At 38.2% G+C, this 22,605-nt stretch overlaps 7 protein-coding genes across 17 annotated transcripts; 4 read left to right on the top strand and 3 right to left on the bottom strand.

Annotated features, from left to right (window-relative positions):
- The first annotated feature begins 174 nt into the window (after positions 1–174).
- Positions 175–3,037, top strand: Ras (Inosine-5'-monophosphate dehydrogenase ras). The gene is made up of 2 exons (XM_076428247.1): positions 175–501; positions 984–3,037. Exons 1-2 carry the CDS (start codon positions 175–177, stop codon positions 2,226–2,228), a joined length of 1,572 nt encoding a protein of 523 aa, XP_076284362.1. The 3' UTR covers positions 2,229–3,037.
- Positions 3,038–3,620: 583 nt separating this feature from the next.
- On the top strand, positions 3,621–4,560 carry Aimp3 (aaRS-interacting multifunctional protein 3). 2 transcript variants are annotated; one of them, XM_076428307.1, is made up of 4 exons: positions 3,621–3,808; positions 3,908–4,107; positions 4,200–4,295; positions 4,399–4,560. In XM_076428307.1, exons 1-4 carry the CDS (start codon positions 3,745–3,747, stop codon positions 4,528–4,530), a joined length of 492 nt encoding a protein of 163 aa, XP_076284422.1. In that variant the 5' UTR covers positions 3,621–3,744; the 3' UTR covers positions 4,531–4,560. The 2 variants fall into 2 exon arrangements, with proteins under 2 accessions (XP_076284422.1, XP_076284421.1); XM_076428306.1 differs by having other exon boundaries at positions 3,904–4,107.
- On the bottom strand, positions 4,399–9,694 carry Psmg1 (Proteasome assembly chaperone 1). Of its 2 annotated transcripts, none has more exons than XM_076428299.1 (5): positions 9,466–9,694; positions 9,302–9,378; positions 8,430–8,593; positions 8,173–8,368; positions 4,399–7,678 (listed from the first exon to the last, which is right to left on the bottom strand). In XM_076428299.1, exons 1-5 carry the CDS (start codon positions 9,561–9,563, stop codon positions 7,665–7,667), a joined length of 549 nt encoding a protein of 182 aa, XP_076284414.1. In that variant the 5' UTR covers positions 9,564–9,694; the 3' UTR covers positions 4,399–7,664. The 2 variants fall into 2 exon arrangements, with proteins under 2 accessions (XP_076284414.1, XP_076284413.1); XM_076428298.1 differs by lacking the exon at positions 4,399–7,678 and adding an exon at positions 7,910–8,096 and having other exon boundaries at positions 9,466–9,690.
- Positions 4,790–7,871, top strand: Cyck (cyclin K). Of its 5 annotated transcripts, none has more exons than XM_076428257.1 (8): positions 4,790–5,293; positions 5,674–5,902; positions 6,160–6,291; positions 6,352–6,472; positions 6,597–6,654; positions 6,728–6,900; positions 6,966–7,112; positions 7,286–7,871. In XM_076428257.1, exons 2-8 carry the CDS (start codon positions 5,684–5,686, stop codon positions 7,681–7,683), a joined length of 1,248 nt encoding a protein of 415 aa, XP_076284372.1. In that variant the 5' UTR covers positions 4,790–5,293; positions 5,674–5,683; the 3' UTR covers positions 7,684–7,871. The 5 variants fall into 5 exon arrangements, with proteins under 5 accessions (XP_076284372.1, XP_076284374.1, XP_076284375.1 ...); XM_076428259.1 differs by having other exon boundaries at positions 4,790–5,324; XM_076428260.1 differs by having other exon boundaries at positions 4,790–5,436; positions 6,367–6,472.
- A 592-nt stretch (positions 9,695–10,286) lies between the features above and the next one.
- On the bottom strand, positions 10,287–13,309 carry LOC143210926 (uncharacterized). The gene is made up of 2 exons (XM_076428222.1): positions 10,596–13,309; positions 10,287–10,495 (listed from the first exon to the last, which is right to left on the bottom strand). Exons 1-2 carry the CDS (start codon positions 12,370–12,372, stop codon positions 10,428–10,430), a joined length of 1,845 nt encoding a protein of 614 aa, XP_076284337.1. The 5' UTR covers positions 12,373–13,309; the 3' UTR covers positions 10,287–10,427.
- A 206-nt stretch (positions 13,310–13,515) lies between these two features.
- Lbr (lamin B receptor) lies at positions 13,516–17,916 on the bottom strand. Of its 3 annotated transcripts, none has more exons than XM_076428245.1 (9): positions 17,861–17,916; positions 16,534–16,691; positions 16,164–16,368; positions 15,801–16,084; positions 15,366–15,717; positions 14,990–15,288; positions 14,664–14,917; positions 14,465–14,589; positions 13,516–14,407 (listed from the first exon to the last, which is right to left on the bottom strand). In XM_076428245.1, the coding sequence occupies exons 1-9, from the start codon at positions 17,886–17,888 to the stop codon at positions 14,124–14,126; spliced, it is 1,989 nt and encodes a 662-aa protein (XP_076284360.1). In that variant the 5' UTR covers positions 17,889–17,916; the 3' UTR covers positions 13,516–14,123. The 3 variants fall into 3 exon arrangements, with proteins under 3 accessions (XP_076284360.1, XP_076284359.1, XP_076284361.1); XM_076428244.1 differs by having other exon boundaries at positions 15,366–15,729; positions 17,861–17,912; XM_076428246.1 differs by lacking the exon at positions 17,861–17,916 and adding an exon at positions 16,978–17,260 and having other exon boundaries at positions 15,366–15,729.
- Positions 17,472–22,485, top strand: LOC143210945 (heat shock factor 2-binding protein). Of its 3 annotated transcripts, none has more exons than XM_076428274.1 (7): positions 17,473–17,852; positions 18,027–18,213; positions 18,289–18,407; positions 18,505–18,609; positions 18,686–18,951; positions 19,509–19,624; positions 19,713–20,093. In XM_076428274.1, the coding sequence occupies exons 1-7, from the start codon at positions 17,721–17,723 to the stop codon at positions 19,730–19,732; spliced, it is 945 nt and encodes a 314-aa protein (XP_076284389.1). In that variant the 5' UTR covers positions 17,473–17,720; the 3' UTR covers positions 19,733–20,093. The 3 variants fall into 3 exon arrangements, with proteins under 3 accessions (XP_076284387.1, XP_076284389.1, XP_076284388.1); XM_076428273.1 differs by lacking the exon at positions 19,713–20,093 and adding an exon at positions 22,086–22,485 and having other exon boundaries at positions 17,477–17,852; XM_076428272.1 differs by having other exon boundaries at positions 17,472–17,852; positions 19,509–20,093.
- The last annotated feature ends 120 nt before the right edge of the window (positions 22,486–22,605 follow it).

Raw genomic sequence — 22,605 nt, 5'->3', positions numbered from 1 at the left:
CGCACGTTGATTTCGGTCATTTCGCCTGGTGATTCCGAGCGAGTAACTACGGAGGGATCTAGCGTCGAAATAATTGTGCCAAAAGACCGTGAGCGGCGATCACTCGTACGCTGGTTGGGTTTAATAATTACAACTACAGGAGAAGTACTCGAAGTATTTTAAAAATCGTACAGAATGGCAGACTATATTATCGGCAACACGAAACCGGCAGATGTACTATTACCGGATGACGGGCTTTCGGCAGCGCAACTGTTTGCCAACGGTGACGGTCTTACGTACAACGATTTTATTATCTTGCCGGGATACATTGACTTTACCGCCGACGAAGTTGAGTTAGTGTCGCCGTTAACCAAGAGGATCCTCCTCAAGGCGCCTCTCGTTTCATCTCCCATGGACACGGTCACAGAATCCGACATGGCTATTGCCATGGCCCTGTGCGGCGGGATCGGTATAATACATCACAATTGCACGCCCGAGTACCAAGCCAACGAGGTGCACAAGGTATATTCGAATTCAATTCAAATTGTTTGCCGTTCCTTCGGCAACGGCCGCGCATTTACCCATACCACTCTGTCGACCGCTTATTCATTTCACAGTCATGTGCGGATACAGGTTCGACGTTGATCGATTACAATTTTTAATTTAATTCATCTGTTAACGCTTACGATTCAAGTGGTGAATTTCATTATTGACTCTAGCGATCAATGAAATTAGTCGTCGATTAAAAGTATTACTTAATTGAAATTTTCGTTTCGATTCACTTTTGAATTCTAATCACAAAATCGAATTTCTAGGCAAATCTCTTTTTATGAAAAAGTTCTATTAGGTCATTAGTGCATTTATTTTAATCTTGTTTATGCTTAGCTTCCTGTATATGTTGCGTGGGAGAAGATAAGAATAGACTTTTCGAACGTTAGAACTATTTTAATTGTTTATAACATTAGCACTACATGGTAGACATTTTTTTTTTATTGTGCTTCTAGGTGAAAAAGTATAAACATGGATTCATTAGAGACCCGGTTGTTCTGTCACCTAATCACACGGTCAGTGATGTTTTGAATGTTAAATCGGAGCATGGTTTCTGCGGTGTTCCTATCACGGATACAGGAAAGGTTGGGGGTAAATTGTTGGGTATTGTCACATCTAGGGATATTGACTTTCTGGAGAGTTCTCCGAATCAACAGTTAACGAAATTAGAAACGATCATGACAAAGTTAGAGAAGTTGATCACTGCAACTGCTGGTGTGACACTGCAAGAAGCGAACGTGATCCTCGAGAAATCCAAGAAAGGAAAACTCCCGATTGTCAATGATAAAGGAGAACTGGTATCTCTGATGGCTAGAACAGATCTAAAGAAAAATCGTAGTTACCCGAACGCTAGTAAAGATGAAAATAAACAATTGTTAGTCGGCGCTGCTATTGGTACCCGTACTTCAGACAAACAGAGATTGCAACTTCTTGCTGCAGCAGGCGTTGACGTAATTGTCCTGGATTCCTCTCAGGGCAACTCTAAATACCAGATAGACATGATTAAGTATATTAAGTCCGAGTACCCCGAGCTACAAGTAATTGCCGGTAATGTTGTAACTACGTTGCAAGCTAAAAATCTTATAGAAGCTGGCGCTGATGCTCTGCGCGTTGGAATGGGCTCTGGCTCTATCTGCATAACCCAGGAAGTCATGGCTGTTGGGAGACCTCAAGCAACCGCTGTATATAAAGTTTCAGAGTATGCGAGAAGGTTCAGGGTACCTGTTATAGCAGACGGTGGCATTCAATCAATCGGTCACATTATTAAAGGTCTGAGTTTGGGTGCCAGTACAGTTATGATGGGATCGCTGTTAGCTGGAACTTCAGAGGCACCAGGCGAATACTTCTTTAGTGATGGCGTACGTCTTAAAAAATATAGAGGAATGGGCTCCTTAGAAGCCATGAATAGGAAAGATGCGCATGGATCTGCAATGGATAGATACTTTCATAATGAAATGGACAAGATGAAGGTAGCTCAAGGTGTTAGTGGTTCGATAGTAGACAAAGGAACTGTTTTAAAATTCCTGCCTTATTTGCAATGCGGCATCAAACATGGATGCCAAGACATAGGAGCTAGATCTATCTCTGCTTTACGATCCATGATGTACAGTGGAGATTTGAAATTCGAAAGGAGAACACATTCTGCTCAGCAAGAAGGCAATGTTCACGGTCTTTTTTCGTACGAGAAAAGACTGTTTTAATTAGGTAAATATTAAAAATAAGCGACTTGAAAAGGTACCTGCATTTAATTGCATATAATTTGTCAATTTTAAAAACACTGTTTGTCGAATTTTATGATGTTGTCAAATCGTATTAACTTATATTTGGTCAAAGGAATATAAGTTATTTCTCAATAGTGGACAAGTGATATGTATTTTACGATTATCATACATAACACACTTCATTGTAAACTTTAACTAGAATTCTATGTACAAATTGTTTTGCCATGTACTTATAATTACTTCGTTTGAAGTATACTATCCATGGAAGTATGTGAAATTATATGAAAAATTTGAGTTACCTAGTTCCTGTAACGTCTCGACGAATTGCCACATGTATGTACATAATATATATCATCCTTTAAGTAGGTTAATCAGTTTACAAATTATACAATACCATAACTACTACTGTATGCAGAAACACGTTGCAACTGTATGGTACCGAGATATTTTTTCTTGCTGCATTCACTGTACCTGACTTATATTTCGAAAAATGTACAACTATTAAAGAACCTCTAAAATTGATAATTAAAATTTCTAATGAAAGTCTTTAAATCTTGTAAGAGAACTACTTTTTGAATATTAATAATGCGGCAAGAGAAATATAATGTTAGCATATAAACAATTTTAGCAGAAAAAAAGAAATGCCAAACTGTGGGATCATTAAAAAGTAGATAATTGGTTAGCATAATTAATTGTCAGTTGATAATTCATTCCTACTCCGCGATAGAAAGAGAGAGAGAGAGGAAGAAACAATTTCCTAGACTTCTATGTTAATTTGTCATGTATTTTTAATGTGAACTATCAAAATATATTTTTATGATCCTGGTTTAATATGAGCTATCTTTTCAAGATAACAGACTTAGGTCCGAATATTTAAGCTAAGTCAATTAATTTTGTAATTTTGAATACACTGATTAACGAAAATATATTATCCCATTCTTCTATTATATTGCACTCCCAAATTTTATACAGGTATTGTTAAAATAAATTGTATATTTGAAATAAACCCAATACTGACATTGGAAAGTACCTACTGCATCTTATCATTATAATTACGTTACGTGTATTCCTCATCCAAGGTTGCCTTTAATAGCAAGACTAAAGACTATTATTTAGTTTCCATTACGTATTATCGCAGGTATATTATTCCATTCTTCTATTATATTTCACTCCCAAATTTTATACAGGTATTGTTAAAATAAATTGTATATTTGAAATAAACCGTTGGAAAGTACCTACTGCGTCTTATCATTATAATTACGTTACGTGTATTCCTCATCCAAGGTTGCCTTTAATAGCAAGACTAAAGACTATTATTTAGTTTCCATTACGTATTCTCGCAGGTATACATATAATGACATATATATTTTCATTCAAATCTCGCGCACTTTCCGAACATAACCTAAACTCGACGCTAACCAATACAAAAAATACAGAGGCTAAATAGACGATAGACGTGGATAAAGTCTGTAATCATGGTTCTGTGCAACGTTCAATGTTTAGAAAAGATTTCAAATTATTTAGATGTGTCTCCATTGCAGTCAGAAATGCGCGAGAATGTGAATAACAAATTTTTATAAAAATTATTTTTGAATCTTGAATGCGATGCCTGTTATTGTTTCCGAAACACGTCATTTCATTCTTCTATTTTTAGGTAGTTGTTAGTAGAGAAAAAGCATCTAACAAAACGATTGAAGGGTTTGGCACAATAATCCAATCGTTAATCAAGAATTCTAAATGCCCTGACATACTTGGTAATAACAAGGAAGTGGAAGCTTTATCGCGTCAGTGGCTCGAGTATGCTGTAGTCTGTATTAATTATGCTGACACTCCCGCTAACGCAAAGAGGATTTTACAGGTAATATTGATCTACTTATTTATGTAACTGTAATGAAAGAGAACAGAAGTTGCAAAGAGTGCAAGCTCGTTAATTACATTTGATCATTACAGGAACTAAATGTTGCTCTGAGAGACAACACATACCTAACTGGAACAAAGAAAACAATTGCTGACATAACATTGTATTATGTCTTACATTCGATAATGGTAATAGAAATGAACAGTATATAATATAAGTAGGACATATAGGAATCCTTAGTAGATTACACGGATCAATCTAATCTCTTTAACCTTCTTCTTTCTGTTGCAGCAAGAATTGACACACCAGGAGAAGGCTCAATACGTGCATGTGTCAAGGTGGTTTGACAACATGCAACAAGAGAAAAAATTAAGACAGCAACTAAACATGATTTCTTTTGATCTTTTACATCTATTCTTATGAATTCAAAATACATATGCAATTGTGGTATAATTGTTCAACAAATTTTACCTTTCCTAAATAGTTTCTCTACTCTATTACTATTCATTCTATCCATCGGAAACGAAATCTAAGTTGTAGCTGTTTTTCTATGACTCGATCTTATCAAACATTGTCTAAAAATATTTACATGTTTCTAACTGGTATGATTATGATGCCGGTATTGCGCTAACAAGGCTGTACCGAAACTGGTATAATACTGGTATTTTCAAGAAAAATTTGTATTGATGTCACAACATTCTATGTATAAAATATGTCAACTATTATAAAATGTAATATTGCATTCTTTCCACTCGCAAACATAATAGTACCGCTGATGAGATATTATTCAGGCCCCTGTGCTATTCGGCGCTACAGTTAGTATTTAAATTTAAAGTTGTTTATAGAGCGCACCACAGTTTTAATCACACAAGATGGCCGACATGTTGATATCCCTCCCGTTTTTTGCTTCACCCTCCTTTACCACCGCAATTCCTTAGATCCGTGTGGATCCGTGGACGCAGCCTACAGGTCATTCCACTGGTACTTTCGGTTCTAGCCGAATTATTGGCTAAAGTGTGCGACATCATGGCCTAACTATTGGCTGCAAGCGAGGACCCCCTTTGCTCTTGTGCCGTCTCAAGGAACAACTGGGAACAACTTACGAGGCACGGAGAGTACAACAATTTTGAACCACCCTGTATAGAGAAGTGACAAAACTGCAGACTGCAGCCAAGTTCATATAGTGGTATGTTTTCATGCAGCTATTACATGTAGTGGTCAGTGTTTGTTAATCGTAACAAATTTTTGTAAATTGTTTATACCAAACATCGGAAAACTACTTTTCGAACTGAGCAACTTCTGTGATACTATTTGTAAAGAATAGTTGAAGTAAGTGAAAGAGAAGCACATCGTTCGCATCGATGGGGTTACCTTAACCTATAGTGATCGCATTTGTGGCGAGTAGTGTTGTTATATTATTAAACATCGAATAATTTACAAGAATTTCTTCTACTATTCTTTATTCCTTTGATGCACTTTAAAATTTTAATTTGCTAGAAGGTTTATGTCATGAAAAAAGGTTTTCATAAATTTCGACAGCTTTGTCACATTAATTATTGTTTATAGAGAAATAAAAATGCCATGCTGGTATTATGAAAAGAAGGAGCTAAGGAATACTCCATCCATCCAGGATGGAATCGATTATGAGACTGAGTGTAGATATAGAAAAGAAGGAGCACGCTTTATCATTGATACTGGGACAAAAATGGATCTCGGTTATAATACAATGGCAACTGGTGTTGTTTATTTTCATAGATTTTATATGTTCCATTCGTTCAAGAATTTCCCACGATACGTGAGTACTTCCTGCTATATTTAAGGTACCGATGCAATAGCAAGTAACTTGTAATATCTTTTGCGAAAGTGACTCTCGCAACATTTATAAGCACCTCTGAGATAGTGACCAGCAAGTTGAACTCGCTAGTGACAGTTGCTCTCAAAGAGCAAGACGAGTGCACACTCTTCTGCAAAAAATGTTGCAAGTCACTTGTTGGTATTCCCATACCTAGTGCTATAATCGAATAAAGAAATATATCTTTTAATGTTTTCCAGGTGACTGCTTGCTGTTGCTTATTTCTTGCTGGAAAAGTAGAAGAGACACCGAAAAAGTGTAAAGACATCATTAAGACTGCAAAAACTTTATTGACTGACCAGAAATTCATGACGTTCGGAGAAGATCCTAAAGTGAGACTCTCGTGGCTTATACTTTGGAAATGATATCGTTAATACAACCAATTGATATAGATTGTTTCATTGCAGGAAGAGGTCATGACACTGGAAAGAATCTTATTACAAACTATCAAATTTGACTTGCAAGTCGAACATCCATATAGTTACCTATTGAAATATGCCAAATGCCTTAAAGGTAATCAATGAACGCGATGTTCTTAATTATGCAGTCGTAATTTCGGAATAGCACTTCGTCTGAACTACTCTGTATAACGGTAGTTATAAAGCAGTATGTTAAAAGTTTAAATAACGTGTTACAGGCGACAAAAATAAACTACAAAAAATGGTCCAAATGGCGTGGACATTTGTTAACGATAGGTAAAAATTAAATGCGTTCGAATGCATTCAAGGTAGTTCAAATAATTCACGAAAACGGTTCTCTTTCTTTCAGTTTATGCACCACATTGTCCCTACAGTGGGAGCCAGAAATAATAGCAGTAGCTCTCATGTATTTAGCAGGAAAGCTCAGTAAGTTCGAAGTTGTAGACTGGAATGGAAGGCAACCAAAACACTTACGATGGTGGGACATGTTTGTTGAAGATGTTACTATGGATCTTTTAGAAGGTACTCTACTTATTTCCATATTTACAGGCTGACATTGTGCACACATATTTTTGTTTCGTTTCCAGATATATGCCATCAAGTATTAGATTTATATTCGCAAGCTAATAACACGAAGCCTCCGGATTCACCACCGATGACACCATCTAATGAACCGTGTAGGGACAGAGCTGTACCGCCACCTCCCACTGAGTCAGCATCTACCACTCCAAACGGTACACGCAAATAAAATATAATATCTTGTTACTAGAGGTGTGCGAGAATCCAAAAATGAGATTATTTGGAATCATTCTTGAGAAGTGTTCTTGGAAATGTTCTCAGAAGCTGTTGCTTCTCAAATTTTTACAGGCCTAGACTTATTTTTTAATATATTAATATTCTGTTGCAGTTACACCAGGGAAGTCTACGAAGGTCGAAGTCCCTACAGTCTCGGCGAATGGATGTCCAACAACAGACGCTACAGAAACGATGAAGCCGATGGAAGTGCCTCCGCACTTTCCAACGTACCCGGCTAATTTTGCGCCGAATAATACAAACTACCCGCCAGCATTTCCTCCGGCAAACGTGTCTATACCTCCACCCCCTGTAAACGCCATGAACCACATCGTTCCTCCTATGCACCATATCGGTTCATCCGGTCCCATCAGACCCGCACCGCCAGCTCCTACTACACCGCAACCACCGTTTCAACCTTATCCTTATCCCACAAACGCTTCGTATTTTCCTCCTAGTAATCCTGTACCTCCAGCGCCCACACCACGAGCATACTATCCGCCACAACCTTAACACATGGAACGTCGCACCAAAAATATAATTTTTACCGATGTAAGTGTTACTATTACTATTAAAGTTAGTATTATTAAAGAGATACTAATCGAAGCGTTGTAAATATTGTAAATATGTAAGGTTTGCTATCAACAATAGTATTTAATTATAAAAACGTTTATATGATAACACCTGAATATTTTAATCTCTTAACTCATACGAATGGAACGGAACGTCTCCGAGACAATTTTACATATAAAGATTTCCTTTATTAAAAAAGTCCTTCCCAGCAAACGAAACATTGTTGATCGTACAATCCATTGCTGTGAATAATTTTACAAGAGGCTCTGCAGACACTGAGTCTAACACAAAAGTGTCTGTATATAAAATGTACAAAACTGACGGTAGCTCCATAAATTCTGCGTATGACAATACTAAGTAAAGAAACACAATGTTGTCATTAAAACCATTGCCTTGAAATATATTTTGTAACGTCAATCGATTACTCACCTCCTGCTGTGACTCCGTGCACAATGTTCGGTTGCTCCAGGAAAGGCTCTTTCAAACTGCAAGCATTCTGTCCATTCTTCGAGGCCAACATTCTCAAAAAGGAGGGTACAACAGGTGTGTCTTTGCATTTAAAGTGTGACACGTGACGAGACGTTACACAAATTGTGCGTTTTGTGTTCAAGAGAATTTCAGACATCTAATAAAGTTACATAAAATTCATATCGGAGAATGGTCATTCAAATTAATCGTATATGTACCTTGTCAACCAATTTGCCTGAGAACTTTACATCGAATCGTGGAGACACAACACATAAATATACTCCATTATTAACTTGATAAATTATGCAGACTTTTTCATTGTTCTTATCTTCCACAAGACATGTTTCTTCTGTGCTTTGGCATAGACATTTTCTAGAGAAATCTATAATTCCATTGCAAATTAGAATTTCTACTATTACTTGGATCTATTTACAAGTACTCAAACTTGAGCATTAAAGTCAACGCAATTCAGATTTGATAAATTTGAATACTCAAGTTTGAGAATTCAGATTCAACTTTGATAATCAAGTACTCGGATTCAAGTTTTAGCATTCAATTACCCAGACTTAATTTCAAGTATCTGAGTATTTATAAGTGCTCCAGGACTTAGTCCCAAATTTGAGTACTCAAGTTGAAGTTTAAATACTTGAGTACCCATACTCAAGATCAGGGCCGCTGCATGGGTAAGAGGCGCCCGTGTGCGAAAGAAATTTAGCGCCCTTTTCCGAGCATGATAATAAAATACAATGAATGACCTTTTTTTTTTTAATCAACAACCGGGATGCTAGCTTCTAGAATCTCGGTGCACTGACAGCGACGGGCGCCCTTCCCGTTCATGTTTTGGCGCCCCTTCGACGAAGCGCCCGCGTGCTGCGCACAACCTGCATAACCGTACGCGGCGGCCCTGCTCAAGATTAATTATTTAGTATTAAGTAATTAAGTACTTATAAATAGTTATATATCGGTTCTCGAACCAGTATCCAACATATAATAAATATTTTGAACACTCGAATGTCTTGAGTATTAATTTCAAGCTATTGTAAACATAACACGAACACCGATACCGGTAAACTCAAAAATATATATTTACCAATTAATATTTCGCCTTCAACGACAATTAACGTGTCAATTAACGGTTTTTCTTTCAACCATCGAACAGAAAATTCACTGAAATATATATTCAAGCAAATATTAGTTGCAATTTTAAATATATTTACATCGAAGAGGTTACAGAGCTTGATACATTTAACTTACGTTTGATTGATTGTATTTTCATTCGATTCATTTTCGTCTTCGTCGTCCCAAAATGCTCGCGAAACTGGAAACACTACTTCACCAAAGAAACTCACCATTTTTATAAACAAAATATGACAACAGTTGATACGAAATAAATTTGAGCTGCATAACCCTTACTGCTTTGTCATGTCATATCGTATTGTATCGTTACGCTGCGTTATGCGTGCACCGTTTTATGCCCATGCGCACTCTACCGGTCGCCAGAGAAATACGACCTAAATATCACACTTTTCGAAACAGCTTGATTTTTCGATGAACTTACAACAACTTCGTACAGCGAAGAAACAATATTTTTTGATAATTTTTGTGTTAAAATATTCTCTGCATTATTCCGCACTTCGTACAGAGCCCTTTTTTTACAATTTGGCTCTTGACACTTAATAAACAACAAAAGGTTTCTATAGAAGAAAGTTTATTCTGTACACTTTTTCCAAATAAAGTTTTCCAAAAATATATACGTATGTATAATACATTATAATACAATATATATTCATCCTAAGGCTTACAATCAACTAATAAAACTCTTAAATCTTTATCGCTCAGGTAGCTAAATATTTTCTCGGTACAAAGAAGCGGTATTTTGGGAAGATTTTTTAATAACTTATCCCTAACTTGTTCCAGTAACTCTTCCCTTTGTATCCCCCTTCTAAATCGACTACCTATCGTATTAGCATATATTGGAAATTTTGTCTTGTAATCGTCTGATTTTAAAGCCTGTACTATACTTTTATTTTTTGCAAATTGACTTGTATTTTTTGTCAAGATATCGTAAACAGAAACATAGCTATTATCAATCTTCTCGCTCTTCATGATTTCTATTTCTGCTTCACATCCGTTTATAAAATTATTAATTTCATGATCATTACTAATCCACAGCAAATTTCTATCACTTACATGTAAACCAGCAGTTTTCATCTTAGCTATGTGCTGCTTAAGTAGCTTAGTAGTTGGAGAATCGTTCGTATGACACAAGTTTCCATCATTATCCCTAATGTAATGATAATCATCATTATCCAAATTGTAATGATAATCATCATCCTCATCACCCTCATCATTATCATCGCTGTCAACATCTTCAAAAAACTTACCATACTCAAGTGGTGTATGATTCCTTTTACTTACAATGTTGACATCAGAACCATATTCTAGAAGGATTTTAACAGTCTCTATGTGTCCTCCTCTAGAAGCAAAATGAAGCGCTGTTCTACCATATATATCTCTAGAGTCAACTTCAGCACCACATTTTAATAGATTCTCAATAATTTTCGAATGACCTCCCATAGCAGCAGCATGAAGAGGTTTTATAACTTCTTCATCTTTAGGATCACATTCTGCACCATACATTAGCAAGGTTTCCACAACATTTTCATAACCTTTTTGACAAGCAGCACAAAGTGTCGTTATACCATTTTTAGTTGTGGCATTAACATTAGCCCCCTTACTTAGAAGCAGTACAGCAACACCATTCGTACAGTACGGGTGAAGCATGGGCATGTCAGGGTCTATTTGGGTAGACTTCAATCTACGTTCATTCTCCGAATGACATAGAGCAGTATAATGTAATGCTGTCATTCCATATGCATCGCTAGCATTAATATCAGCACCATACCGCAATAAGGCATCAACAATTTCCACATTTCCATATTCAACAGCATGCTCCAGTAAATAAAGAACATGTTTTATACGAGCTCCATTAATTAAAAGTAGTTTGGCAATTTCTGTAGCATTAATTTGAATAGCGAAGAATATTGGAGTATGGTCATACCTTATCCAACCATCTTTACCATTAACATTAGCTCCATAATTTATTAATAATTTGACCATTTCCAATTGATTGTTACTGATTGCACTATGTAGAGGACCAAAATATTCTTCATAACATGAGCTTTCTAACATGTTAACATCAGCTCCATGGTGTATCAATAGTTTGGCCATTTCGAAGTGTTTGCTTTTGACTGCACTATGTAGAGGAGTATGACTTACTCCCAATGCTGAGTATTCTAACAACATGTTAACATCAGCTCCATAGTGTATCAATAGTTTGGCCATTTTTAATTGATTGCTTTTGACTGCACTATGTAGAGGACTAAGACTTTCTCCAAATTTTGAGCTTCCTAACATGTTAACATCAGCCCCATATTTCAATAAGCCTCTAACAATTTCCAAACTTTCATTCGTAATGGCAGTACATAGTAAGTTAGGATCTTCTTTTATATCAGCTCCATTACTTAAAAGCAGTTTGGTCATTTCTGTAGCCCTATTTTGAATAGCGTCAACTATTGGACTTATTCCCTCACCATCTTTAACATTAACATCAGCTTCATAGCTTATTAACAGTTTGGCCATTTTCACTTGATTGCTTTTGACTGCACTATGTAGAGGACTAAAACTTTCTCCAAATTTTGAACTTCCTAACATGTTAACATCAGCACCATACTTCAATAAGTCTTTAACAATTTTCAGACTGCCATTCATAACAGCAGCACATAGTAAGTTAGGATCTTCTTTTATATCAGCTCCATTACTTAAAAGCAGTTTGGTCATTTCTGTATCCCTATTTCCAATAGCGTAAACTAATGGAATTGTTCCCTCACCACCTTTACCATTAACATTAGCTCCATACTTTATTAATAGTGCAACCATTTTCACTTGTTTGCTTTTAACTGCACTATGTAGAGGAGTAAGACTTTCTCCAAATCGTGGCCTTTCTAACATGTTAACATCAGCACCATACTTCAATAAGTCTTCAACATTTTTCAAATATCCTTTCTCAACTGCAGCATTCAGTAAACCAGGATTATCAACATCTTCAGGGTTTACTATAAGACCAAGTTGCAGAAAAGTCTTAACTATCTTTTCACGCATTTTTCCTCTGCAGAAGACTGTAGTTTTAAGAGAGTGTCTGTTGCTTTGATTATTAATATTAGGACAGTACAATAGCTGCGATATTGGTGCAAGATTTTACGTCTGTGCAGCCAGAGCCTGATCAGTGTTCCGATATCGTGCAGCATTTTTCGTACGATGGATGGCCGCTAGAGGCGCTTGCAGCCTCAGTAACGTAAGCTTCTCGATAAAATAGGGTACCTTGAGCAGCCCTCAGAATTTGAAAAGATTTGTATGATTTGATTCTGAAAAATGAATGTATAACAAGTGTATTTGTGTATATTTTGTAACTCGTAGGACACGTCCTGGAGTCTTTTTGTCCGGTAAGATTATTTCGATACATTCCCGCCAATATAACTGCCTCAGGGCTCTGGCCGCTCCTCTACCCAATAGTAGATACGGTACTGTTCTTTCCGCGCAGCGCCTCTAGCGGCCATCCATCGTATGAAAAAGGTTGGGCACAAATGGCGCAATCGAAGCACTGTTAAATACTGCCAGCGTGCCAGCCTTACCTTACGAGTTACGGGAGATCGTGTCACTCAAATGATTCGGTGTTTTCTTACGCTCTCTACTGCGGATCTTTATGCAAAATAAAAATTGTCTTCATCAATTGAAAGACACAGAAGCCATATAAAACTTTGTTTCAATTTTCAACAATTTTAATAAATCGAGAATAACATTGTTTTAATTTTTATCACAAATGCATAAAATCCGCAGTCTACTGAACACCGTGACTGAACACTAACTTTTTTATGAATGGACGAATATATACATTCTGAAAGTTTCATTGAAATTAGTTAATTGTTTTACGAATTATAATAAAACGATCAAAAGTGGTAAAAATTGCAATTTTTCATGATTTTCGACATACAACTGCCATTTTTACCACTTCCGATCGTTTATAATCCGAAAATCAATTCACCAATTTCAATGAAATTTTCAGGACGTATATATATACATTAATTTATACGACTTTACAAAACACATCTTTGAAATTTTCGTTATTGGCCCAGCTAAAAATCTATAAAATCAATTTTTACTATTGTTTACTATTGTAAAAATCAATTTTTTCAAAATTTCAAAAAATTGAATAGTGAATTCAGCGAAAAGGGGGGGAGGAAGAAAGCATACAAAATTATAAACACTTCGAGTACAGCTTCTGCGTTTATTATTACCTTTTATCAAATACTACATATTTCTTTTAAATAAATTCATTTAATTTGCAAAGATGCAAGTACTAGAAAAATTATTTATTCGTCAATGGTCAATTATACATATCTGTATAAAAGTATAAAATTCTTACTTAATGTCTTCATAGAAATATACTTTATATGTAGTACATATAAATTCTGTTAACAAGTACCTTGTTTTTATAATTCATTCTAAATCTCAAATATATTGATAATTCTTATATCTTCTTCGTTCCTTTTTTTTTAACTTTTCCTTCTTATTTTACAGATTTTAAAAGATAAACTGTACAATTAGACTTATACATCAAGTGCCATAATCGCTCTTACTTCTTTTTTTTGGTTTCCGAGTCTTTGTTATTCAACTCTATAATGTCATCACTTAAATCTTTATGTTTAAAAGATCATTTTCTTACAATACGTAAAATGTCATTCTATAAAGTAATGAGCATTGCAAATGTTAGAAGGTACAACTCTCCTTTTGTGGGTAGACTTTAGCATCTAATAATACCTTACTAAAAATTTTACACATAAGAATGTATAACTCTAAAATATACGATATAAAATCATGTATTTTACACGCGACATGTACTGTTCCCAAGCTAGTCCATAGCGCATCTTGCACCGTTCATTGTCTCTTATTGCACGGTGGACAAGCAATCCTGTGCACATGATCGCATAGTAATACGGTAGAATATCACATGCTAAAGTTACGCATGATATCGACCACCACATTATTATATCGCCCAAATAATTCGGATGCCTGACATGGCCCCACAAACCAGACACCAGCAGCTTCTTGCCACGTATAGTTGATATCGTATCCAAGTCTGTAAAACGGGATACATCGGCACATCTAACATTACCTCAAGAATTGTGATACTTACGAGCTAACGCAGGTGATAGGGGGTTCCTTCTGAATTCATTTTTCTGCGAGTTGCTAATCCTATATAGCAAGTATCCGATTATGAAAAAGAACACAGGAAAGGCGAACAAATAACTGAATCTCGTTCTAAAGAAAAAGATATAAAAAGATAATAAAATGGTACCTTATCTACATTTATAATGTATCCATTCGGTACTTACTTATTGTATAATGCGTATTTTGTCGTAATGGTTGGTAAAAATGGGAACAACAGGTAGCCAGTGCTTAACATGTATCCAGTCCCCTCGTACATTACTTCGAATGATGTTAAGATCGTCGACTCGAAGAATAGTGCATCCATGACGTAAATTATTTGCAATCCTGCAATCAATAGAACACTGATGCGAAGGTGTTCCATAGTGTAACTCTGCGTTTCATCAATTGACTTGACCACAAAGGACAAATTCAAAAGCATCTAAAAAGAGAATACATACATGTAGAATATGTGTATGGTAATATTTAAAATTTAAATGTTTAACAATACTACCGTAGCTATCATGGCTGAACGGAAAATGGTCATTTTAATGTCCAGTGGACCAATTCGTGGGTTTATCTCTCTCCCCTGCCAGAAATTATAGATTCTACTATTGGTAGAACCATGAATGTTGAGGCTCGCTATAGGAGCTTTGCCTCCCTTGATAAACAACAGTATCGCCAAGATTACTCCGAGAAGCCACGCACTGATTGAAAGTTGTACGTAATTATCTATAATGAGATCAGTAACTCCCAATTCTTTATATACACACACGGTAAATACAAGTAACGATAAAATAGCGCACAAAAATCCTGAAAAAAGAAAACGAAAAGTTATTGCATTCTCGTTTTGGGTATTCGGTCGCAAAATTGTGAAAATATTGAACTACCATTTAAACGGTATGGTAGTCTCCCAATTCTACTCTCGAGTCCATCGATTTTTCTTCCAACTGGGATAACTGAAACCAAAGCCACGAACAAGAAAAATCCCAAGAAGGTTCCGAAAGCCTTCAAGTTTATGTAAGAGTCTATATCCTTTGGGAATTTGGGTATACCAAATTTACAATGTTTCTGAGTACACATCAGTTGCGGCAATATTATGAGTAGCGGCGCCAAAAACATGAGAATGAGAGTCCCAAAACGTCCTCCCCATTCTTGGGGCTCGCTGACCATGTTTATTTCTATTTTCCGTTTTTTTATCACTTGCAGATCTTGCTCCACTTCCTTTTCGTAATGCATTGCCTTCAACAGATCCTAAAATGAAGTTACCAGTCAAATCGAGGCGACTTGATTACAGAGATTCATACGCATAAAACAAAACTCACTTCATCTCTTTGCACCGAGAGGCCTCTCTCCTTGCTCTCCGTGTGCAAATCGTGCAACTGAAGCTTCCTTTCTATTGGAAGCGAGACAGCTCTGTTAATACTTCTCGTCAACATCTCCATCTTATAATCTGATTCAAGCTTCATCATTGCAGAATATAATCTAGTAGACCTACGCGTAACTGTCCCCATCCCTCCCAATCGGGACTGGAGAGGTATTGACTCAACAGACTGTTCATCTTCATTTGTACTTTTTGTGGTAATTACAGTCTCAACATTGGTTGCCTCTGTACAGCCATAAAAAATTGTATTACATTAAGATGAAATAGTTTCAAACTAAAGCTACGTTCTCCAGAAATATTTTACCATTAGGCGCGTCTACTCGTGGCAAAGAAACTCTTGCGAATCTGCCTCTTGGCGAAATTCTTTTCACAGAAGAAGATCTTCCAGGAGAACGTTTCGATGGTCTTCCAACTGAACGCTTACTCGGGGACCTCCTGCTTGGAGAATTTCGGGTAGACCTTCTACCCCTGCTGCTGGATCGCACTGTACTTCGTGCCCGTCTGTTCGTCTGGAATTTTAACAAATATATCTATCAAAATCTAGGTATTGTTGACTTTATATTTCACGCATTACTACAAAAAATGTTGTAGCACTTCCTAGTCCTTGTTACAGCGTCATTTTAAAAATAACGCTGCAAACAGGATAGTATTCGTAACAATATTATGAAAGATACCTTTATGTCGTTCAAGTGAAGAGTATGTTCAGCACCAGCTTCGAATTGCACTCTATATTGGTCACCTTTGGAGCTTAGTATTTTGCCTTTCTGATACTCTGCGGTGGCTGGATATTTGGCAAGCACTGTATCCCCTTCGGAGAACTTCATTTTTGTACCTAAAAGCAGCGAGTGACCTTTACAATAATGTTATGTAATCGTACAGTCTAATTCGCCGAATATACGAAGAACTTTTTATTTTTCGAAAAATTTGTACTGCACACGGAAGAACGTTTGTCGCACAGTAGTGTTCTATAATTCGGATTTCGAAATAAACCGAGTGTTGTTTCCAGTATACATTATAGATGCTGATAAATAGATGCTCGAGTACGGTCGCGTACGGAAGAATTCATGAATGAAATTCTAACGTATGGAGCCAGCAAATGACACATATCCGCAACTTACACGTTATTTCACTTGGCCGACGACAGTTCCTTGTAATGAGATTCTAACTGGTTGAAAAATAAAAGAGCTTCTAATCGCGAGGTTATAATTAACGCTATTTTTTGCATCATAACACGAAGACGCGCACACTACACGGTGTTCGAAGACACATAAAATCCAAGCCACGCGGCGTGCGTATGCGTCGCGTGGGTTAGGTTGTATTCACAACGAAAAAAATCCTAATTGTAAAACGATCGTAATTCAAATTTCTATACGAAAAGTATAACAAACTTCACTTAAAAATGTCCGGAACAATTATAAAAATTGGGCGATGGCATAAGGAATACGTAAGAACTCCCACGAAACTGTGTTTAACAGAAAATGGCTACGATAGACTTTGCCGCCAAAAATGTTCTCGCATTAAGGCGAGATCTAATGAAGCAAGGCGAACATTTAATAAAAAATTTAACGATCGAAAGATAGTTTTATCCTTTTTGTCGAATGCGCATGTTAAAATCCGATTAATTTTTATTTCAGTGAATACAGCGTAAAGAAGTTGTTTTCAAGTAAGCGACAAGCTGTCTGTGAACTAACTTTAACGCCTCCCACGGTTTTTCAGTTGCATCGAGTTTATGTGAGAGTCAGTGGGTACCTACATTTTCGAAATTTCTTTTGAATTCATAGCAAAGATGTACATTGATCAGAGTTAGGACGATACAGTATGAACTACTCGAGAGATTGCGAATCCGCTGACACTGTTCTCGATGCAATTAATCGGCCAAGAATCTCAAGAAATAATCATCTATATTGACGCGAAATTCGATCGAGTAGAAATGGACACAAACGCGAACGCGTATGTAGACGAGATCAATTTAAAAGACGAAGAATCACTTTTGGTACGTACGTTGCCTTTGTGCTTCGCGTGTATCCATTTAATTCTCGTTAGCCTTTAAATCAGCCAACGGCATGTCACGTTCAGCGGTTTGTGTACGATAAAAACAAACAACCGGAAGCGCCGCCGAAGGAAGTCTATTTCCGCGTGTCTGAGTCTGTATGCAATTTTGTTCCAGATATCCGTAAACGACATGCTAAGCACCGTGCAAAGTAACATGCACAATTTCATAAGAGACGTTCCTCGAGCGTTGATCGATTCGGGGTTAGATTTCGATGTAGACAAATTAACTATAACGGACATAGAAGAGATAGAGCGACCGACTCATCCGAAGCCTTTGACCAAACAAACGATCAGGCAAGATGGTGAATATTTCACGCGATTACATTAAAGAAATATTAATAGCGCATGAAAACGAGAAAAATGTTTCTTTGCCGTAGCGGAGGACAACAAAATTACAAATTTGGAGCTCGAATGCGAACGACTGCGTGCCCAATTGCATCAACAAACGGAGGCGAACAAAATGACGCAGAGGGAAATAGAGTACATGAAAGAACAAGTGACTTGGCAATAATTCGGCTGAATGATCGAATATTTTTCCCCCAGTTTTTTTTACGAAAGTTCACGGCATCGATTAATTCCTTGGTTTTTCGTAGTTGTTCAACCAGAGCGCTTATTGCACAAGTTTGGGAGCGGTTTTGGGCAATCTAACGTGGCGAGCGTCCAGGTTCCCCGAGATTGTTGACGTCTGGCTCACCGCGGTAAACATTTTTCCCTCGGTACAGCGAGTTTCTTCAAGTATTTGCCGATTGGAGGTAGCCACCGATTTTCGTGTAGTTCCAGCACAAGATCGGCGAACTGTTATCGATAACGGATGGAAGTTTCGACGCGTTCATGAAAACTTATCGTACAGCATTCCCCCCGACCAGTAACGACGAATACCAGTTCATAATCTCGTTAGTGGGCATCGTGACGAATATATCCGCGAGTCCCGAGGGGCGTGAGTTCTTAATCACTAACCCGAACGGCAAAGGTTTTATGCGAAAGATCGTCAGCCTCATGCCGACCCTACCGATCTCGCAGGGATCCCTTTCCATAAAAAGGTAACTTTCGATGTTCGTGCTGCATGGGTCACCATAGCGGCAGGGGCAGCCCAGGACAAATGCATAAGTCTCTTACCATTTTTAGTTTGATGGATTGATGCTTACGACTAAAACATTAATCGCTAAATTCATGAAATTAATCCTCACTCGTCGATCAAAGCTAGCTGATCCAAACTAATCCTAGCAAATCCTAGCTGATCCACACTCGTTCCCGAGTACATTAAAACTAGATAGGGATTGGAATGTATCCTATCACGATGGGGGTACAGAAAGATAGCCATTAACCCTCCGGAGGTTGTCTTCGACTAATCTAGTTTCGTGATAAATGCATAAAATCCACAGTCTAGTCATTAAGTACGCTTCTATTGCATGCAACGACCTTGACCGAGTATAGTGTTTGCTCTATCGGTAGGCGGTTCCAATGGCAGGGAGAGTGGAAGGGAGGGAGTGGAACAATGAAGTGACTCAGTAGCATGGTGGGGATGACCTTGCTGAGCCAAACATCTTTGCGGCGGCTACAATAGCCTTTTTTTCTGACTGTGGTGTACTTTTTCCAGATTGATGCTCATGACGCTGTACAACGTCAGTATGAATGAGACCGGTCTGCTGCATCTGTTCGATTCCCGGATAGGAGACGCGTTGAACTATTATTTGAGGAACGATTCCCTACCAGGTGAAGTTCAGTTGCTATGTCTGCGCGTGCTACACTCCATCACGTACAATCTGACCGATCCGAAATGCATACAAGATTTGTTGACTAGCCTGCCGATCGACAAGATAGAAAATATCGCCGCCTCGAATAAGAACGAGATGAGCAGTTTCGCGAAGCAAGTGATAAAGAACTTGAAGAACTCGCAGAAATACCTAAGCCCGAATTAATCACGTATCGTCAGTCAGACTGTATCCCTCTCCGCGAATTAAAGCTATGGCCCACCGAACGCGATCGTTTTAATTGCATTCCGACGACTGCGTAAAGATAATAATATTTATATTCGTAGAATGTTATCGCCGAGCGTTCCGCTCAAAGCAACACGTTACACACGGAGCCGCAATTGCGGCTATGTCAAACATCAGAATATCCTTGGAACATGTTCGTGACTGGCCTGGGGAACTGTCGAATATCGATCCGCTTAATGCAGCTATAAAATAAAAGCAATTGTGTAGAACGGCGTATGGAGTAGCGCCGGAATCGATTGCACGGAAAACTTGTGCAGCAAAGCGTAATCGAGCGCGTCAATATTTTCTGTACAATTAAACAATTGTTCTACCGGCCTGTACATACCGAGCGACGCACAGTAGGCTAGAAAACCGTTTTCCGTGGTCAAAATTGAATTTTTCAACTACAATTGACAAACCTGTGAAGCTTCAAAATCCGAAATATTGGCCATTTCAGACCAAATACCTGCAACGGTCGAATCGATTTTACAGAACGTTTCGTTTCTATGCTCGGATATTTGTTTTTGCCGCCGGACCGCTCTTTTCTATTTGTATTTGTAATGCCGGTCGACCGTGCGCGGAATAGGATCGTCGCGGAAAACTGCATTAAAAACGCTCGACACGTTACTCTAAATTTCATCGTACAGCGGCGGCCTTCGGGTTCGAAGGTTGCAGCGCAAGCCACAACAACGAACACTGCGGTAAACTGGTTTCCGAGCCGGAACCCCAACGTATGCACTTATGCACGTGCACGCGTGCATCTCTCGCCGTTTCGACAGATACCGATCTACCGTTCCGCCGAACCCGCAATTACCCGCGGAATAAATGACAGTCGCGGAACAATTGAAAAGCACCGAACCGCCCGCAACTTTCAACCTAATTGAACTCCGACATATTTTCGGATCGATCCGTGCACCTGGTGCAGTCGGTTTCCCCGATCTACCGGGAACACTGTTGATTGCAGTTTCTTCCTTTCCTGGTAAACTATTTTAACACGTTGAATGTCGTTCGGGTCACCGGTGCTATTCCATTAGAAACGATTGCATAAAATTAACCTTTTGCACTCGAAACTGTTGCAAGTCGAAAACCAATTTTCTACCTAGAATATTTTTTTTATTTTATTCGAACACTGTTCTTATTAGAACTAATGTCTTGAAATTAATTTTTAATTAACGGTTGAAGATACTTGGTTGGATATTCCGTAATCCTTTTGACTAGCTCCGGGGTATATTGAGCTGTTATAAATTCTTATCACGTTAATACCCTTGCGCTCCCAGCATTAGAGAAGTTTTTTAACTTTGATTTCTGGTAACCAAGTAATTCGATAACGATAATAACAGCGTAACGTATACTTGACGTAGTCGAGAAGATTAAAAAGAAATTCCAGCGAGTGTCTTCAACTGATAAGCCGAAAACGATCTCTCGATAGTTCCTGTGATAAGAGAAACATTTTATACAATTCGAGGTTCGAGCTCGGAGCTTCGAAACAATAGATTCACATTCAATGTATTGAATTCTAGCGATTTTTGATTTCTTTTCATAAAAGCGTCTTTATAATCTCAATAATCATTAAAAAATGTGAAACGAATAATTTTAACATAATTTGAAAAAACCGGGATGTTTACCGCGTTTTGGGCCTAAATACATATAATACACCATGGTGCAGGGGTCACCATAGTCGAAGGAGCACGATTAGGATTTCTAATTTGGTCGATTCTTACGATCAAAAAAGTGAATCCGACTTAGGAGACGTGCACAGTGGACCCGTTTCGACCGACATCCGACGTTGTGTCTCTTTTTCACACTCTTGAAAAAAGAGACAGATGCGTCGAACATCGGCCAAATCGGACGAAAACGGGTCCACTGTGCGCGTTCCCTTAGACTTACCCGATCGAATCAATCGTTTCGTGAATCGTCGATCGAAGGAAATTAATCATTAACGGTCGATTAAAGAATATCGATTGCAGCTCGGTTCACAGTTCACACTCCACAGTCATTTCTGTAAACTCACCGTCAAGCTTCGGCTGTTCTCGATTCTCAAGAAAGGATATTTCGATATTTGACCATGAAATCCTGCAGAAAGAATTTCACCAGTCAACGATGAATCAATTATTGGATTTCGGACAAAATCTAATAAATCCTTCAAATCATTAAAGATGACATAGGCATGCAATAAATACGAACTTCCTTTTTTCCAGGGGAAACGATAAACAACAAAAAGTTCAAACCAGTGGAAGACTAGTGTAAAGGGTTAACGTTGGAAGCAACCATTCAATTTCCGCCGACCAGTAGGCTGGGCCCAGTGTCTACAATATTTCTAATCAAAAAGTAGCGATCGTCGGTCGCAGCGACGCGTGAACCGGTGTCGTGCTTGTTTCATTATCCCGCAACTATAGGGACAAACGGATTCGTAAATGAACGGGGTGTTAAAAGAAGAAGAAGAAGAAGAAGAGGAAGAAGGAGCAGTAGAGAGATCCATAAGGCGAACAAGGACAGACGTATGTCCACGACGATAGGTATAGGCGCATGGTAATACCGGCGCTTCGGAATCGCGTCGATAATCAACCTGCGCAGGCCCGTGGCGCGCGACGGTATGGGGGCGTGCGCGCCGCGAGATCGCGCCTGCCCGCTGCAACCGTCCGTTCTTCGTGTTCCGAGTCTAGTGGGGGGTTGCCTGGCGGGAGGGGTTGGGACGTCGGGGGAGGGCGCGCGTCGCGA

Source organism: Lasioglossum baleicum, chromosome 7 (genome assembly GCF_051020765.1).
Source record: "Lasioglossum baleicum chromosome 7, iyLasBale1, whole genome shotgun sequence".
In the NCBI taxonomy this organism is placed as follows: domain Eukaryota; kingdom Metazoa; phylum Arthropoda; class Insecta; order Hymenoptera; family Halictidae; genus Lasioglossum; species Lasioglossum baleicum.
This window is presented reverse-complemented; position numbering and strand designations above follow the sequence as displayed.

Coding starts and splice junctions, on each gene's coding strand:
- LOC143210945 (XM_076428272.1), top strand. CDS start 17,721: ATGCAATTAATCGGCCAAGAATCTCAAGAAATAATCATCTATATTGAC. Junction 17,853..18,026: donor AAGACGAAGAATCACTTTTG/GTACGTACGTTG, acceptor ATTTTGTTCCAG/ATATCCGTAAACGACATGCT. Junction 18,952..19,508: donor GGATCCCTTTCCATAAAAAG/GTAACTTTCGAT, acceptor TACTTTTTCCAG/ATTGATGCTCATGACGCTGT.
- Ras (XM_076428247.1), top strand. CDS start 175: ATGGCAGACTATATTATCGGCAACACGAAACCGGCAGATGTACTATTA. Junction 502..983: donor AAGCCAACGAGGTGCACAAG/GTATATTCGAAT, acceptor TTGTGCTTCTAG/GTGAAAAAGTATAAACATGG.
- LOC143210926 (XM_076428222.1), bottom strand. CDS start 12,372: ATGCGTGAAAAGATAGTTAAGACTTTTCTGCAACTTGGTCTTATAGTA. Junction 10,496..10,595: donor TCATACACCACTTGAGTATG/GTAAGTTTTTTG, acceptor TCATTACATTAG/GGATAATGATGGAAACTTGT.
- Aimp3 (XM_076428306.1), top strand. CDS start 3,725: ATGGTTCTGTGCAACGTTCAATGTTTAGAAAAGATTTCAAATTATTTA. Junction 3,809..3,903: donor AGTCAGAAATGCGCGAGAAT/GTGAATAACAAA, acceptor TTCTATTTTTAG/GTAGTTGTTAGTAGAGAAAA. Junction 4,296..4,398: donor ATGTCTTACATTCGATAATG/GTAATAGAAATG, acceptor TTTCTGTTGCAG/CAAGAATTGACACACCAGGA.
- Psmg1 (XM_076428298.1), bottom strand. CDS start 9,563: ATGGTGAGTTTCTTTGGTGAAGTAGTGTTTCCAGTTTCGCGAGCATTT. Junction 9,379..9,465: donor GAAAATACAATCAATCAAAC/GTAAGTTAAATG, acceptor TATATATTTCAG/TGAATTTTCTGTTCGATGGT. Junction 8,369..8,429: donor CAGGCAAATTGGTTGACAAG/GTACATATACGA, acceptor TAACTTTATTAG/ATGTCTGAAATTCTCTTGAA.
- Lbr (XM_076428244.1), bottom strand. CDS start 17,888: ATGGATACACGCGAAGCACAAAGGCAAC. Junction 16,692..17,860: donor ACGCGAAGCACAAAGGCAAC/GTACGTACCAAA, acceptor CGCTGCTTTTAG/GTACAAAAATGAAGTTCTCC. Junction 14,590..14,663: donor AAATACGCATTATACAATAA/GTAAGTACCGAA, acceptor CTTTTTCTTTAG/AACGAGATTCAGTTATTTGT.
- Cyck (XM_076428257.1), top strand. CDS start 5,684: ATGCCATGCTGGTATTATGAAAAGAAGGAGCTAAGGAATACTCCATCC. Junction 6,292..6,351: donor CGTTCGGAGAAGATCCTAAA/GTGAGACTCTCG, acceptor CAATTGATATAG/ATTGTTTCATTGCAGGAAGA. Junction 7,113..7,285: donor AGCATCTACCACTCCAAACG/GTACACGCAAAT, acceptor ATTCTGTTGCAG/TTACACCAGGGAAGTCTACG.